At 40.4% G+C, this 18,068-nt stretch overlaps 1 protein-coding gene across 1 annotated transcript in view; it reads left to right on the forward strand.

The window, feature by feature from the left end:
- rbfox1 (RNA binding fox-1 homolog 1) overlaps nt 1–18,068 on the forward strand; it is a 196,655-nt gene that overhangs the window by 157,707 nt on the left and 20,880 nt on the right. The window contains exon 10 of the mRNA XM_073494853.1: nt 8,974–9,038. Coding sequence (XP_073350954.1) covers nt 8,974–9,038 — 65 coding nt within the window. The remainder of the gene's footprint in view (nt 1–8,973; nt 9,039–18,068) is intronic.

The raw sequence follows: 18,068 nt of genomic DNA on the forward strand, positions 1-18,068 counted from the left end.
TTCAATAATCCCCTTTCTACAAATCAAAGGAAAGTTCGTTTTATTTCTCTATAAAAAAGGCTATTTTTTGCCACAATTGGCCAATAAAGTGATAAGATATTTAAATGTTAATTTGTCTTCAAGCCAGTTGCCCAAATACTTGTATTCTGTAACCCTTTCAATAATCAAACCCTTGATAGTTGAGATAGGCCGAGATGTTGGATCTTGAGAAAACGTATCAACTTCAGGTTAATAAGTGAATGTTACAATACATTAAAGGAGCGTTGCTGGTTCTTGATTGATAATCAAACTGAATCAGCAATACAGTACAAGATAGTATCATCCACTTACAGATGAATCTGGAAACTAAGTTGGGAAGAGAAAATTCAATTGGTGTAAATGGTGAACAGGACAGGGTCCAGAATAGATCCCTGCAGCATGCCTGTGGTAACTGGAAGGAATCCAGACTGGGCTCCCCAATCCTCACACACTGACATCTATCACATAAGTAATTCTGAAACCAGCTGCATACATCCCTATCAAGGCCTATAAAGAACAGTCTAAAAGCAGAGAATGATCGACTGTATCAAATGCTTTCGCTAAATCTATGAATATACTGTCGCTGCACAGTGTTTCCTCCGACTAAACCGATAATTAAGTACAGGTGTACTGCAGTTGAGGTGGTGCTGTGATTAGCTCGTAAACCAGGCTGATGTGGACATAGGATACAATGTTCTGATAACAGGGACTCTGGGATAGCCATATATACACAATCATTAATTGTGGGAGGGGTCCTTGTCAGACTATCCTGAACTTAGTGAGCGGTGGCAGCAAAATGTTTATTAAAAGCTGAGCAGAAGTCATTCAATTCTGACAATAAGCAGCCATCAAATTTGACACAAGAGGGAAGAGGAATAGTGGCCTGAATGTTATTGACAGCTTTCCAAAATTTTTCCGGATCTGAATAGGAGTTATTAATAATGTCCAGATACCATGTTGACTTGGCAGTCCTAACTGCAGCTGTGCACTTGTTTCTTAAGCGTCTAAATGATGTCTAGTAGATCTGAAACTCAAGATGTTTTCTGTGTTTTCTGCAAACTAACACACCTCCAACATGCCATCAAGGTAACCTCCATTTCACCTTTTCATGTTGTCCTGTGGAAAACTATTCCTGCTTTGCCGTCATGACTTGAACTATAACATTTGCTCACGGCTCAATTCAGCATAGGTATCCCTATCAGTTTACACAGTAATTAACGCGACTTTGTTGTCTTACTGATGAAATCAGTTCTAGTTTTTGATTAATTTACCATATGAGTTATTAAAAGGGCAATTTGTAAGATATGGCCAGAATTGTTGTTATCATTTTGTTATTATCAATAGAATGTAAAGAAACAATAGTCTTGACATTTTGTGAAAGACGTTTGTAGCATGCTACCCAGTGTACTGTCTTATAATGTACTTCGTTTTGCAAGATGCTATGTTCCGAGAGCCCCCCTTAGTTTCAGATGGGATCAGTTCTCAGCCATTATTTGAGTAGTGGCTTTAATCTGAGATTTTACTCTACTTGTGCAGTGCCAATTCAAAACGTATTGTTCACAATGGGCCAATTAGAGGCTTTTAAGAAAAGCTCAATCAACCAGCATCACAATTGTAATTGTTTTAACATTATTCTGACATCATAAGATAATTTGGCAAACTTACAGTACATCATTTCATTTCCAATGGTGCTGTTTCTGTAGGCTGTCCACTTGCTAAAAGACAGAGATTCCTTACTTTACAGTTAGATCAAGAAATGTGAATGTGAGTTGCATGAAGTCAGTGCCACAGCATGAATTTGGGCTTGCAGCCTCTTTGCTGAAAATATCCAGTCATGGAAGATAGATGGAAAGACAGAAAGCGGAGTCCTGCTCAGCCTTACTTTCCTTAAGTGAATCAGCAAATGTGATGGATTGGAACGTTCCCTATGTGAGATTGTGTGTGTGAAGTGGCCAGACCTTGACCATATGCGCGCACACACACATACACACACACTCACCAACTATTAATCTTCTTTCCAAACACAACACACACAGACACAGAGCTTTAGGGTTGCCATCAGTCACTCAGTCAGGAGTGACAGTCCACAGTGGCTGGTGACTAACACAGGCCAACCTGTTCATTTTCCTGCCACGGCCCATCATCACATGCACTAAGTATCACTTACTTGCCTCCACAGTTTATAGTGGTAATAATACATTGCTCATGTCAAGACAGACACAGTGTCTCAGTCATAGAGCGTGGAAGGGTGGAAGGTGAAATGATTTGAGAAGTGCTGGAGTTGTCACTGAGCCTGGAAAAGAGAAAAATGGCTTTTGTTTTATGATAAATTAAAGCAGGGACTCTCAGCCATGCACCATATACAGCCAACAAGCTGCTGGCAAACAGAAAAAAACACAAAGACTACCAAGCTGTAATATAACTGTTTATGTATTAACAATGAGTAAATAAACTTAAACTCAGCAAAAATACAAAAGGTTTGGATGGAGTAAAGAAACAAATGCAGATATGTGATGGCACAGAAAGCTCATTGCATGCAAAGTCTGAAAACACAGCAGAAGGATAATATAAGCAAGTACAGAAACTCTGCTTGTGGTATGCAGACATACAACTTTTCACACTTAAAACCAGAGGCGGGACAAAGTCATTGTTTTGCAAGTTTCAAGTCAAGACAAACAAGCACCAAGTCAAAGTGAAGTCCAATCATGTCCTTGTGTTTTTTTTGTAAAGATTTAGGGAACAGTTAGTGCTGTAAATTTAAAAAAGTAATAAATATTTTTTATAACTTTCAACTTTTTTACATTTCAAAGCAAAATGATCAATGTGCCTTGGAGCGGCAGCTTGATTTTACCTGGCACGACTGCATCATGTTCCGGTTGTAGTGTGGCTTTGTCCCATCCGCTGCACGGCGTCATACCACACCCAGAGCGTTTCGGAAGTAGAGAGATTTTCCTGCCCGATATTGTTGATTCAGATATTATTGATTTGGTCATTTTTCCTTGACTTTGGTTGTTCTACCTTGGTTAATAATGCTACATAGTTAAATCATTTATTTTTTTCTGTTTTGATGTGATATATGATCAGGAGTCTGCACAGGATGTTTTATTTTGAAAATTTACCAGATTCTCTATGCTGTACCCATGTATGATTTCGTGCCCAGCATGATCTGCTTTGTGCAGCTTTATGCCAGTCAAAAATAGACTAGGCAGAGTTGTAGGCAGAGTAGAGCGGAGAGCTGCTTCTGGGATGCTTATGAAAGTGTCTGGTGGAATGACAGGCATTGAGTAGCCATGGTCAGCTCCCCTTTACAGCAGGAATGTGATGCAGCCATGTAGTAGAGCTGTTATTCACATCAGTTTCTCACTCCCATACAGCAGTTTGGTCAGTGGCTTTTAGCTTCAAAATATGATGCTGCACCCCTCTAGCTTCAGTTTAGGACATGAAGGCCTACGCAGTCAAGTTTGCAATGAAGGATATATGCTACGCCCGGTTAGACTTTTAAAGTAAAGCTTGTTGGCAAACAGTTAAGTCATTATGACATATTATGACTTTTGGACCGTTATTTATGTTGTCAAACCATCAAGGTTTGGTTAGGTTTAGGAAAAGATCATGTTACTAGTAGATGTAGCACCATTTTTTGCTGACTACAGCAATGTAGCTTGAATGATTCAAATTATATGTGAGATCATCAAAATGTACAGCTAATGAACCCCAAAACTCAACTTTTTTAAAACAAAATCTTTGGATAATGTCGAGTCATTCAAAATTGTGAGGCTACAGTGTCAGGGAAATCAAGAGCTACTACTATCAAACCAAAGTGGCATTTTTTTTATTTCGTCAAGTTTTATACTGATGACTCAAGTCTGATGGAAGTCAAAATCACATGACTGACGAGTCCACACATACGCTAAATACTGATGAACACACCTTAGCTTAAGGCTAACCCAAGGTCTAACCAAGATTTATAATAGTTTTTGAATCTTGGAATTGTAATGTTAAAACCAAGAGAAATAGAGCTATGTGGTGATGAAGAAGTTTCAGGCACTGACTATGTAATGGATATGACTCTGGTTTTGTTATGTCGAGTTTCTGTCTGGACCCAAATGCAGAGAGAGCGGAGGGGGATGTAGTGGAGTGAGCCTGGCTGGTCAGCAGGCAGGCAGGTAAGGTCGTCTGGGAGCTGCTCAGGTAGAACTCTGGAAGCCGGGGCGAATAGGCGCTGGAGTTTTCTGCCACAAGGTAGAACAAACACAATCATATGAGACGGGGCTCACAGAGAAAACACACAAGGAGATCCGTGGGACGTAGAATATTAGTTCTTGGAAAATACAAAGCTAACATAATGGTTAGAGGCCCTTGATAATAATCACCGTAACTGGCGGAACAATCTGGCGCCGGAGTGGAGATGAGACCGGGGTTATATGGCAGGGGATGATGAGTAGAATGATCTGCAGGTGCGCCTCTCCGCTGCTGCTGACACTGCTGCCACGCCCACAGGTCCAGACACACAGGTAAACAGGAGCAGGTGAGGGAAAAGGGAGGGGGAAGACAGACAGGGGGAGAACATAAAAAACACAACAACCCCGACTGCCACGGTCAGACCATGACAGGTTTGACTTGGGACCTTTCTAGCGTGCCATTCAACCACCTCGTTCTTTGCCATTTCATGTCCGTCTCTACTGTCAATACTCCAATGAATGTCAAACAATTCTTTAAAAAATTTAATAATAATAATATATTTCTGCATTTGCTTGTGTTTATTTAAAGTGTGTTTATGTTTCATTCTAAACATGCTGCTTTTGTCCAGTTGCAACGCGTTGAGCTGTCTCAGCCACCAAACTTACTAGTAGTATGACATGATGTTGTCCTTGTAATAAAAGCCTCTTCTCATCGGTAAAATGACCAAACAGGTTGAAAATGCAATGAAAATGTGTTTAATTATGACCCATATTTACAGTTATTGTTAGGCAACAACCTCTTATGGCTGTAGTAATTATTATAGCTGAAAAGGGGGAAGTGAGGAGAAGTAGCATGGTAAATAAAAAGTATGCATAGGGAGGAGGTTGGGGAAAGAAGCACAGGACTTTCATTCAGGATGCTGTTTGTGTCTAGTATGAAACCAGAAGTCAGTGGTGTGTTCTTTTGACTTACTAACATAATAAAGTAACATCACATATGTAACGTTAAGTTACACAGGTAATATAGAGAAGATGAACAGTAAGAGAACTTACAGAAGCAACATAGTGATTGTAACCAAACCACAATGTTTTCCTAAACCTAACTAAGTCATTTTTTTGCCTGAACTTAATCAAAATGTCTGACTTAGTCAAAAGTTCCAGTATGTGTGTTGCTTTTTAATGGCCATGTTGTTTTGGGAGACACTGACAATTGTTATGACAATAAACTATTTAGTCGTTTAGGTATGAGGATGTGGGAAATAAAGTTGTTATGATGAATGTGTCAGCAAATATCCACCAGACACTCAGCAACATTAGCATTAATTTGGAGTCCTTTTTGTGACCACTTGATGAAGGTGGCAGGTGATTAAAACCACCCAAAACATCATTGCTACCCATCTACAGAGCATCAGTGATATTGGTGAAGTGAGGTGTCTGCACAAAGCCCAGAGGGTACTAAAAGACAAAACCCACCCCAGCCACAGTCTGTATTCACATTGCTGCCATCTGCCATTTCAACCTAACAACAGAGCCGCTTCTTTCCTTTGGCTGTGAGGTGTCAGAATCCATCTTCAATAGTTTTTTTTTTTTTTGGAATTGGTTATTATTTCATTTGTCTGTGTAGTAGTAATTTTGAACCTTGAATCTTGGGCTCCACTAACTCCTCAGAAAAATGTATCTCTTTAGCTGCTAAATGCTCAACTATGTTGACAAGCTAGTCTCTAACTGTGTCTTTCTGCTGTTTGGTGCTGGACTGGTAGTGTACAGTGGGTTTATCAGAGTGTTTTAACTGAAAACAGCTGCCTGTTGCTGCTGGGAACATTTTATGAGAGTCAAAATGGGTAAAGCTGTTGACGATGTCAAGATGAGCAAAAGGAGGCTAAAAAGAGTTGGTAATCATGTGAGATTGTCACAAAGAGTTACACCTTTCACATTACAGTTATCATTTCCAATGTCTAAAATAAAATAAATGCAAAATATTGATTTGTTCAGCTTTTTGCTGTTTGTTTCTGTTAAGAAACTGTAGAAACCCTTTAACTGCTGTTGTGTATTCATCTATGTATGTGTATGCTGTAATTTGGTTGAACATGAATATGCTGTATGTGTTCACTGCTGCTGGCGTGTTGTGTGTGTGCCTGCATCTATGCATGTTAGTCTGTTTTAATTAGTAGTTGTGATGTGTAGAGGAGGGAACTGATCTGGCAGGTCTGGAGAGAGTGTAGGATTCACAGAGTATATTAGATGACACTGTGATGCTGACACTAAACAATACTGTCACGCAGAATACAGCACCATGTCAGCACTACAGTGACATAGTGCTGACAAACACTAGTACAGCTAGCTTCCCACATATACTAAAAGAAAACTGGCATCAATAAAACTTATTGAGAAAGCAAAATCACATAACAAGCATAAATAAAACAAACAAGAAATAATTAGTTTTCAGGTGTAGACATTACAAAATAATATCACTTATACTAAAAGTAAACCCCAAAATATGCAGTCCATTGCATCACTCCATCCACCTCAAAAAGATACATTTTGATTTTCGATTTTCATAGGACAATAGTTTCATGAAAACATAATGAGTAAAACACCACTTAACCGAGACAGTACAACATAAAAAGATTGGCTTTTTCTAACTATTTTGTATGGTTTTTAAACTAAAAGTAAAAGATATGTCACTGGCATAAACGGTATTCTTGAAAATAATATAACAAATTAAGTATCAGTGGTCTGTTGTGAATGGAGTTGAGTAAAAGACCATCATGATTATTTTACTCCAGATAGTGCTTCCTCAGTCCCTAAGTTCATGTTTGTTATTGCTTGCTGTGTATATGTGTGTGTGCAGACTCAGAATTTTTCTGTATGAAAAGTGCTATACATATATACACACTGACTGACTGACTGACTGACTGGCTGACTGTGTATGTGTGTGTGAAGGAGTGACTATAGAAATATGGTGAGGCATTTTGGATAGAGTTTGCATAAGTGCTGAAATGCTCCTGATGAGCAGGTTGGCACCTTGCATGGTAGTCACTGCATCTGTGTATGGATGAGTGTGTGAATGGGTGAATGCAGCATGGGTTGTAAAGTGCTCCTTTTCCTTACAACTCTCTGCTATACTTGTACACTCACTGCCACGCCAACATCATCCTTCTTTCTTCATATCTGACTGACCTATAGATCAGTGAGCTCAACAGTGAGGCACAGGTTCATTTACGGAATTCAGGGAGCTAATTGGTTACTTTCATGAATCTTTGAATAGTTTGCACCTGTGAATAGTTTGCATATGTTTATGAAATGTATGTAATATTTACTTGTACTGCTTTTGGTAAATTTGCCAAATTTTGGGCCGACTTAATTAAATTAATAAATGGTTTAGCATTGCTACTACAATATTGTATTTTTGTCAGCGTTTAGGTATTTGAACTCGCTTTTAGACAAACAGAAAATATAAGTGAACCAAAATTTAGAGAGACTCAGACTCATGACCATGGTATTTAAAAGTCAGTGGAGATGACCGCACAAGACTTGAATGAAACAATGACGGAATAGCGTCTGCCAACTTAACACGTCTATTTTAATCAATGTGATTTGGTCAGAGCTGAACTCTGAGGTTCCAAATTTGGTGTACCTGCTACTGCGACACGTGTCTGAGTGAACAATGACTTGGAGGCGACGTAAACTGAGCGATCTGTTCACCAGAAGTGTGCGTGGATGGGCATAGGTTTAGGCATAGTGGTTTTTGCGGTTTGTGTGAGTTCAGTTCCTGTTTCATTCTCACAATTTTATCACTCATTAGACATTGGGATATGATCCGGCTGATATCCTTATTATTAATTTTCGTGTAACTGAAGCCACCTGCACTTGAAGAACAAGCTGCAGTCTGTATTTACACTGTGTACTGTGTATTTATACTGTGTACAGGGTCCTGCTCAGAGGCACAGGGATCATTTCAACTGATAGAGTGCATTTATTTATTGATTCATTATTTGCCTCTGTATTCAGTGATATTCTGATTGTGAAATCATCATTTAATATGTTAAATATAATGTGATTATGGTGTCTTTTGAACACTGGAAACTAATTTTAAGCTAAATGTTCCAGGGAAAATTGAAATGATGTAACATATGAAACCCAACGCTCAGAAAATAATCAGCCTCGCGTGTGTAAAACGGACCATGAAAAAAAATGTTCGAAGACAGTGAAATTGAAGTGAAGAAATGTAGAAAGTTTTTTTAGAAAATAAACTAAATATAAAACTTGATGGTGATACACTTGAGTTTAATTTGTTAACTTCACTCTGGTATGAAACTCCAGTCATGTTGTGCTAATCAGATCAGTCTGATCGGCTGCAACGTCCAATCAATAACTAAGGGGGCGTGTTGTCCGATAAAAAGGCAGCTCTCCTGTGTGTTTGCTCATCGCTCCTCAATCCTCAACAACAAATGGGCCTGCAGATTTTTACATACACTATATGTATTTAGGTGCATTTGTGGATATGGTTATGCTTCATACAGTACATGAATATGCATGTTTATGCTGCATCTGCTTAAAGGAACAAAACAGCAAATGACAAAAACAATCACAGATATTTTGGAATGGTCTCAAAGTCTACAGGAAATAGAAAAAGCAATGTTTTTATTTTAGTATGTCCCACTCATTGCGTTAGTATGTGGCATTAAGTACAACAGAAAACTGTTAGAGAAAAATATTTATAATATTGAATTCACAGCCTTTCCTCTTATGTATGTTTTGATGTGTGTGTTTCCAGGGTGGTTACGCTGCCTACAGATACGCCCAGCCTACTGCTGCCACAGCTGCTGCATACAGTGACAGGTAAGATAGAAACTGCCAGTGACACATTGGGAGATTAATTGTTATTATTTTTTATGTTCAATACAGGATCCATTGACCTAAACACGGTAATATAATCAAAGCATCATTTAACCAAGGCTGCACTGGCTGTATTTATTGTGCAGTGACTCTTGCACAACATTCAAGGAGAATCAGTTGTCGAGGAAAATGCGCCTGTGTGTTCAAACTGAAGTTATTCTCTGATTCATGTAGGCCTTTTTCTTGCTCTCCAAGATGTAAAGAAATTAAATTGAATTTGAGTTACAGTCTGTAGCCTTTCCAGTGCTACCGTGGGTAATCTCGGCAGGAACCACGCACACAGTTCTGGTTTCGAGCCCGTCTTTATTCTGCTCAAACACTCAACATAAAGTAATATAACAGAAGGGGTCCGGTCGCGTCTCATGCGTCTCCGTCTGCAGCTTCTCCCAGCTGCTCTCCCGTGCATCTCTCCTCTGAGGTCCAGCACGCTACTAGATTTAAAGGGAGACCGTGATTAGTAAACATGTGCCAGCTTTGCCAGTCACTCACCTGGCGCTGCTCTCCTGAGCCCTCTCTCCCGCAGCCGCACCTCAAACACGCCCACCTCCACACAGTCCCATAACTACTATGCACTATTGAATCCAGTCAACTAACTCTAAGATACAGCAAAATTTAGTTTAAAAAGTAGTTGAATGACTTGTAACGAAAGAACTGTGACGTTTCAACTAAAAGCTCACTTTATAGGGATACTGATTTCATTCATTATTTCTAAAAGCTTCTACTTGCCAAAAGTGCCTTCCGATCACTTTTGAGCTATTGTCAGTTAAATTGATCATGACTGGGAGCTTGTCAGAGAGAGATCAGTCATGTAGACATAAATGATTTATTGCTTGTTATTGATATTCATGGGAATTTCCTTGTATCATTGTTTGTGCAGCCTGTTCTTACTCCCAGCATGTCAAATACAGCAGCTTGGTCAGTGGCCCACACACCAACTTTTGATGCTGCAGGTACCCCTCTAGCATCACTTCTTGCAATACCCCTCCACTGCAGTAGTATAAAGAGCAAAGTTAATGGGTGACTCGGGTGGTTGGATGAGTCATACACAAGACTTTCCCTCTAGAGACTTGGTTTTGCATCCAAGAGTCAAAGGTGATTTGTTCTTAATGTATGTTACATAAGTAAGTTATTGTTCATAAGTGGCGTCACTTACTATACGTGAATGACATACTTACATCATGTATCTTAGGTGACGTGAGTTAAGTAACTTGTGTTACAAGACTTAATTTAGTTATTCTGACCCAAAGTATGTTCTTTTACTAAACTTAACCAAGTAGTTTCGGTGCCTAAACCTAGTCATAATATGTCTTGATATGAATTTTTTGTCATCAAGCTTTTTTTTGAAAATCTGGGAGGATGTAGTATATTACATAATAATGAAAACTTGACCCTGAAGCCCTTCAAGTGCATTACTGAACCTAGGGGTGTAGCTAGAGCCTCATAGTTTGAAGCTCAAGGCCAGTTGGGATTTGGGAATGAGAATGTGTGTTAAGTAAGATACATTTTTATTGTCAAAGACGGAGTAGCCTTTGGCACCTAGACCCTGTCAGGAAGTAGGTAGGGGTTTCCAGTATGAAAGAGACTTGACCCCGGAGCCTAGACACTGGTCGTGTTGTGAGGAATGGAGCGTGATGTGGGATAACTTCAATGACTTCTGACTTGAAGGTTGACTGGAGATGACCAGGCATCTGTGGTTGAGGTGGTGAAGGGGAGGAGGTGGGTCGTAATGTCTTTGCGATGCTGAAATGACAGCTGAATGACAGCAGAGAGAGAGCACTTGTTGATTTGACAGTTTACAAATGATTGACTAGAGGACAATGTGACAGGTTGTGATTGGATGAAGAAGAGTTTAGGGAATGTGGGAGACTGTGCTTGTGACTTAGATGGCACGAGTAAAGAGAAGTTACACCAGGCTTCATTTAAGTTAAGATGAATATTCAAGGCAGCAATCGAATTTACATTTTTAAAACAGCCTGAACTTTACATCCAGATGAATGTACACAGAAACATAAACAACCTGGTCAATTGTCTGGGCAGATAATATAGTTGACAATTCTTAACATCGAACATTCGACATCTGGTGAGCACTGTCCATCCACTTACGTAGATCCCAGCTCTCTTTTCTTTCTTCCTGGGATGATGTCTGGTCCAGCTGGTCTGGCTGGCTGATCGAAGATATGTGTGGGCAGAAATTGTGATAAGGTCCCCTCCACTTAATCCAATCCTTGTGCTTCCCTTTCTGATGTTGAGTGTATTTCTGTCATAGATAATGCATGTTTCAGTAATAAGGTTATCAGGTTATAAGGTTAAAAAAATGTGTGATATTGGAGTGGAGTAGAATTTCCCAACATGCATGAGACAATGTGTTTGAGGCCATTTGTGTAAAAGACATTTTTGCAGCCATGAGTTAAATCACTTACACTACTAGTGGCCTCCTGCCTGTGTGGATGCAAGTGTGTCTTATTGTTAGAGCTGTGCCATGGTGCAAAATAAAGAGCATTTATTGTGAGTTCATCTCTCTACCTGAGACTGCTTTATTGGTGTCAGGAATGAGATGCAAAATGCAGCCATGCTAGAAGAGATAGAATAACTCATCACACACCTACATGCCATCAAGGGTGGCTTTCCAAAGAAGAGAGCAGACATGCTGGCCTGGCCATCTAAGAACAGATGGCTGCTCAACTGGTTAGCAGAAGAAACATCAGTACAAGTTGCCCTCACTCTGGAATGCAAAGCTTTGCAGATTCTCACAGACCTCAAACCAGAAGAGAAATCCAACTGACCAGCTATTTAAAGAGCCATGCAGCATAATTTTAGTTGCTGTGCCTACACTGATGATTCCAGAGACAAATCAGCCGCCAAAGAAAAGAGGGAGAGAGTCTGGGTGCCTACACTGCAGATCTCTGCCCTCACAGGGGTACCCAGGGGTACCCAGCACAGGAGGAGCTTGGGGGCTCTATCTGTAAAGACCCCAAGAACACATCCGCCTGTGGGCGCCAAGAACCTTTGGCTGGAAGTGGAAGCAGAGAGGGTCAAACATGTTCTGGGCAATCTTAATGGCACCCCAAGCAGAGCCCTAGTGGCCACTGGGTCCACCATCTCTCTAGTCAGCTCTAGAACAGTGCCTGATAATGGCTGGCCTAAGACCACAGTGTTGGAGGCCCACCAAGCTCTGTATCACCACAGTCACAGGTGAATCCGCCAGGATGTTAGGGAAAAAGTCTTTCTAAATCATTGCTGCCAACCACATTGAAGGACGGCACTTGACATTGCTGCGACTACTTCCTCCTCAACGAATTCACATGCAAAGACTCCTACTCACTGCCTAATGATGACACACTCGACCACGTTGCTGGCTTTCACTAGTTCAGATCCCTTAATCTCCGCACATGCTACTGACAGGTGGCGTTGCCATCAGAGGTACACCCCAAGACTTGCCCTGTCCATTGGCCAAGGGCTATGGCAGTTTAAGGCCAGTGTTTGGCCTTTGCAACGCTCTGGCTATCTTTAAGTGCTGTATACACTGGCCAACTGAGGGGAGTTTTCAACGCTATCAGCCTGGCTGGTCTGCGTCTTTGCCACTATTGCCAGCCCACCACACTGGCTGACCCAGAAAGGACAGGCGTTTCAATGGGGTGAGGACTGTGACCACACCTTCAAATAGCTCCTGTGTTGGCCTACCCAGATCCCCAGCGACCCTTCATCGTGGACACTGACTCCAGCAACATGGGCAGTGTAGTTATGTCCCAGAGAGGGTAACAGGGTGAACATGTCATCACTTACTTCAGCTGCTCCCTTAGGGAAGAATTGCTTTTTCAACCCTGGCTGTGATCCTGGGTCGATGCCACTTCTGACCGCACCTCTATGAGCAGAGGTTTCTCCTGGACACAGATCATGCATCCCTCGCTCTTCAACTTTGAAGAACTTGAGGGACAGCTGGCCCGGTGGCTGGAGACACTACAGGACTACAACTTTGAGATTCACCACGGCCTCCACACCAATGCGGATGCTCAATGTTGCCTGTTATGCAGTAGTTAGTGTAAATTTTCCTAATAAATGTTTCTAATAGATAATGGGTGCTGTTTGGCTAAAATACACTGCTGTTTGCATTTTTGAATGACTATGTTAATAATGGAAATAAAAAAAACAAATCTTCAGAAAGATTACGTTTTCTTGTGAAGTGGCCCCAAGCTAATTTGAGTTTGAGACCTCAGACTTTGAGCATTCATTTCAAGTAATAGGGTTAGTAACTAACACTGGTTATTTAGTGAGCAGGATAACACATATTGACTGATTGTGTTCCCACCCATACATTTAATATTACAATAGTATCCATAGTAACGGCACCACAATGTACAGAAAATCATGGAAATAATTTTTTCCAAAAAATTATTAGATTGCACGGCAGGTTACAGTTGTTAAAGTCTCTGGAGACTTCCTCTGCCATAAGACACTGTGTAAATGCTAGAAAATACAAAAGAGTCACAGATCTAGTTAATTAGTGAAAATATGCTCCATGAACATTGGGGAAAGTGCTTGCAGTTAAAATAGTGGTTTCTATGGCTTAAGTTATATTTGAGGGTGTTTTATCTCCCACTCACCCCTCACCATTTTATTAATAAAAGATATATTCATTCAACACAATGAATAATTGGTGTTAAATTAGTAAGCACTGATGTGTAATTTTCGTTTATAATTGCATGGAATTTGCAGATGTCTTTTCTTTTTGATTCATTATTCATCTTCTGCCTCACTTTCCCCAAATTTATATTTTTGTGAGCGTGGTTTGAATTAACTATCTTACCATCCATCTTTAGTTCAGGATGTAAAATTATCATGGAGAGGTCTGTGGCTCTACACAACAGAGCAGCTACTATTTTAGCAGACAAAGTAGGTACACACAGGTAACACTTGAAAATAAGCTACCATACTTGAATGATGACACTTGCTTTATTTGCCAAGGAATGTTGGGAGAGAAAGATGAGTGGAAATGTATTCCACTGCCTCAGTACTTTTATTCAGGAAAACACTTATGGACATACTTTTATGTATGTATGTACATAAATTAACTAAACACATAAACTAAACTTTATTTTTCTTTTAGATACAAAACATGTATTGAGATTTATGTTATGTCACTGTTCATTTCATTATAATGTTAATTGTGCAAAACAGATGTGCATTATGAAAGTTGAGTGGAATCTACAACATACAGTCACTGAAATATAAATACAATGAGAGTAAATTGGGCTTTGTATCTTTAACATATACCTCATTGTTGCAGATTGCTGCACAGTTGAATATTGTCTGGTAGTTAGCATTTGGATCTTTTAATGCTCTTTGACCTGTATAATGAAATAAATGCAATAGGAGAATAGGTAGATGGGCTTCCGTAATCTTTAAGGAGTTGTTTTGTTGACCTCTAGTGGTTTAACTTTCCAATTTGCTGCAGCCATGTCAAGTCAATTTTATTTATACTAGTGCAGTGCCCATTCAAAATGTACCTGTTTGGAATTGACCAATTCCTGCTCACAGCTTTCTCAAGAAGCCGAACCAAAACTACCTCACTCTCGACACTGACTGCATAGGGTAATCAAAACATTAATATAAAAACTTAAGTTAGCTGACGCCTTGTTAGTGATAACCAGCACTGTTGGTTTATCTGGGTTTATCTTAACCCTCTCTTTACACGGACTATGGCTGTTCCTAATGATTTTTTATTTATCAGTTAATGTAACAATCCTTTTTTTTGATTATTTGAATAATCTATTTTATCATTTTGTGACATATAAATTAATCACTTACTGTCGTAGGAACCATTCCCCTGAACTGTAGAATCAGTAATTTTACTTAAATTTTTAACTTAAAATGTTTATGACGTGGGTTTATTTAATCACTGGAGTAATACACATTTAAGATAGTCACTGAAAAATGTAGTTTTGTATCAGTGTGGGCAGGGTTAATTATTTAAACGGTTTGCAAACTGACATTACAGACTATTCTCACAATTTAAGCTATTTTCTCAGTCATGGCTGTCATAGTAAACAGAAATATAAAACGGCTGAATAACAGCATTAGATGACGTATGGTGTAAAGTTTTGTAACCATAACAGCAGCGGTGCAGAAATTACTTTTAACATGGGGGCGATGAAGAAACTTTTAGAAATTGGGAGTCTGGTGGTTTTGGAGAGAGCAGATATAGCCAAGGGCGGACTGGCGTACGGGGACACCGGGGATTTCCTCGATGGGCCGGTGGGCCGGTGGGCCGGGCCATGAGAAAAAGAACAAGAAAGGGGGGAAAGTCTATCGCAACGGCCAACAGCGTTGTGGTCCGCTGGGGGGCTGGTTCGGGCGGCTATTGTTGTGATAGGCTATACCTGTGTTCACGTATCACTGCCTATGCTGATAGCCAATCACATTTCGTCCATGTGGGTAAGTCCCACCCATTTCCTCAGGCTGTTGCAGCTGTCACTTGTCAATCACACTGCGCTAACGGCGCAAGCCAGCTTTGGTGGATTGAGAGCCAGCGCTGTCTGGGCAGATGGAGCATAAAAAACGAGCCCAAAAACGTAAAGGTGGTGCTGAAAAGCTTAGGGATAAAAAAAAAAGAAATCCCTCGAGGAAGTTGCAGCAACAAGTAAGAAAATTACGGACCTATTTGGTGGTCGTTCGGGTTTAGCCATCACCACCAGACAAGAATCTGATGATGTTGCCATACCCAGCACTAGAAGCGTTAGCAGCGGTGAGCTTCGACAGCTGGATCTTTCCAAACATGCACCTGAGTCCAGCAAGGGTGATGAGTCTGACTCTGACACGGCAGAGCACGAAACAAAGCGGCCTCCAGAGCCCAGTCAAAGAACCAGTGATATAATAATGGTAAGTTATGTTTGGAACTTGGTGATGCTTTAGGTGAAAATGCTCATTTGGCTAACGTTAGTTAATGCCGCGAAGTGCCTAGCCTAGTGTTAGCTAGCCTACGGAGTCCAAAATGAGCACCATTCACTGACCAGATGTTTCCTGTATTTGTCAACCTGCCTATAGATAATGTTATCGTCCGGTTGAAATCAACCTGTTACTGTCTTTGAATTGACTAATACTAAATGAGTATAAATGAATGAATAGTTTATTTATGTGTCTGTACATGGCCCATCCTACATGGGATCATCATCAGACAGACACCACTTCATTCAGTAATAATATTCCAGAGTGTGTAATAGGCCTGCACGAAATGAGGAAAAACTGCCATGTGCGATAACCTATGTTAACGATATGACTTATGATAAATAAACATGTATGGAGCCCAACAGTGGTCATGGGGAGGAAAATAAATAATGTGCTGATGTGCACAAAAGATACAGGCCATTAAGTCATAATTTGAGGCTACAAGATATAATTTATTACCACGTCTTAATTAACTTTATTATTTATTTTGGTTCAGGTTGTCTTGGCTATACTTAGTGTGTATGTCATTATCTTGATCACAATGAAAATATGATTTTTAAATAACATTTTTATTGAAATGGGCTTATTGTTGTAATTATGTTGCCCTCTAGTGGTTTACTCATGGTATAGACAGTCAGTGTCATTCAGTTCTAACAGCCTGGCAAATTGGTCGGCCAAATTTTATTGTATCAATGACCTGTTTGCATTAAAATCACTACATGCTGTAAAATCACTATACTGCTGTAATTATTTTACTGTAGGCTACTTAAGGGTTCAGGTTAATGTTTACTATATGATTATGGTCCAAAACAACATCAAATGCAGTTTTTTTCATCAAGGTACATGAAACTTGTGTTGCCGGCTGGCTGGCTGGCTCTCCGCACCGCGCATGAGGTGGGCCGGTCTGTCAATGACTCCCGGGCCACTTTCCCCCCCAGTCCGCCCCTGGATATAGCGTACACTTAAATTGATTTTAAGCTAGGCCACGATGGCTAAAATGCTTTTTGCTGCAGTCTCTGTCCACAGCCTTTTCCTCCCCTGTATCTAGATCTTAGCCTGGGAACAGTTTTTCAATTGTGGCGTAATGGTTCAGACTTGTGCTTGACAGCTGAAGCACCACCAGACTGTATTCTTTCCCTCCATGTCCCATGATAAACAGCGTGGCTAAGGCACAGCTATGCACTGACAATCTCCTACAGTCACCCACCAAAAAGCCTCTCAGCCTCTCTATGCCACTGGCTGCTACAACAAATGTGCCACACAGAAACTTTTACAAAGGGCCATGAATGTGCCTCAGTGTCTAGCAAACCTGTGCTGCATTTTTAATTTTACTGTAATGACAATGTTGGTCTGTGTTTGCTGGTTGTTTAAATATGCTAATGTTCACTTGTTATTTATAAGGTAATAATATATCAGATGTTTTGATTTCAGCTTGTTCTGCTGTCCCCAGGTGGCCAAACAATCAAGCTTTAAACAAACCCTGAGCAAAGACCTAATCTGTTTGGATGTTTCACCTATCTGGTGTGGCATTGAGGACTTCCTAGTGTACCTGTGTAGCCTTGATGTGCCCATCTGTGCAGGGTCACACTGGCACCATGTGGGTCATGTTTATTCCACAAGGGTCACAGATAGGAAGCACCAACAGCTGCTTTCATGAGGCCTGACCAGACCCCCCGGCATGCAAACCAATAAAAATTTGGATGCAGTCACTCATGCAGATATGCTCACGCAAGCACATTATGAGCTCTCACAAATTAGTACACACATGCACATGGGTGATCATTGACTTTTTGGCCGTATACCAGAGCAGGAGCTTTTTTCACAATCCAGGAATGCCCTTGCCATTCTAGTGTCCAGACTTTGAAAAAAAGGTACACACATTGTACTCAAGATTGGTGATCCCGAATGTTCCTTTTCTGAAAATATTGGGCTGTCAAGTCTCAGTCCTAAACATACTGCAACACATTCGTAGATCACCTCAAACACTGCCACTTGGAACATGTGTTGACAGTTTCATGAATTTTATCTTTG

This window comes from Pagrus major, chromosome 23, assembly GCF_040436345.1.
Source record: "Pagrus major chromosome 23, Pma_NU_1.0".
NCBI lineage: Eukaryota > Metazoa > Chordata > Actinopteri > Spariformes > Sparidae > Pagrus > Pagrus major.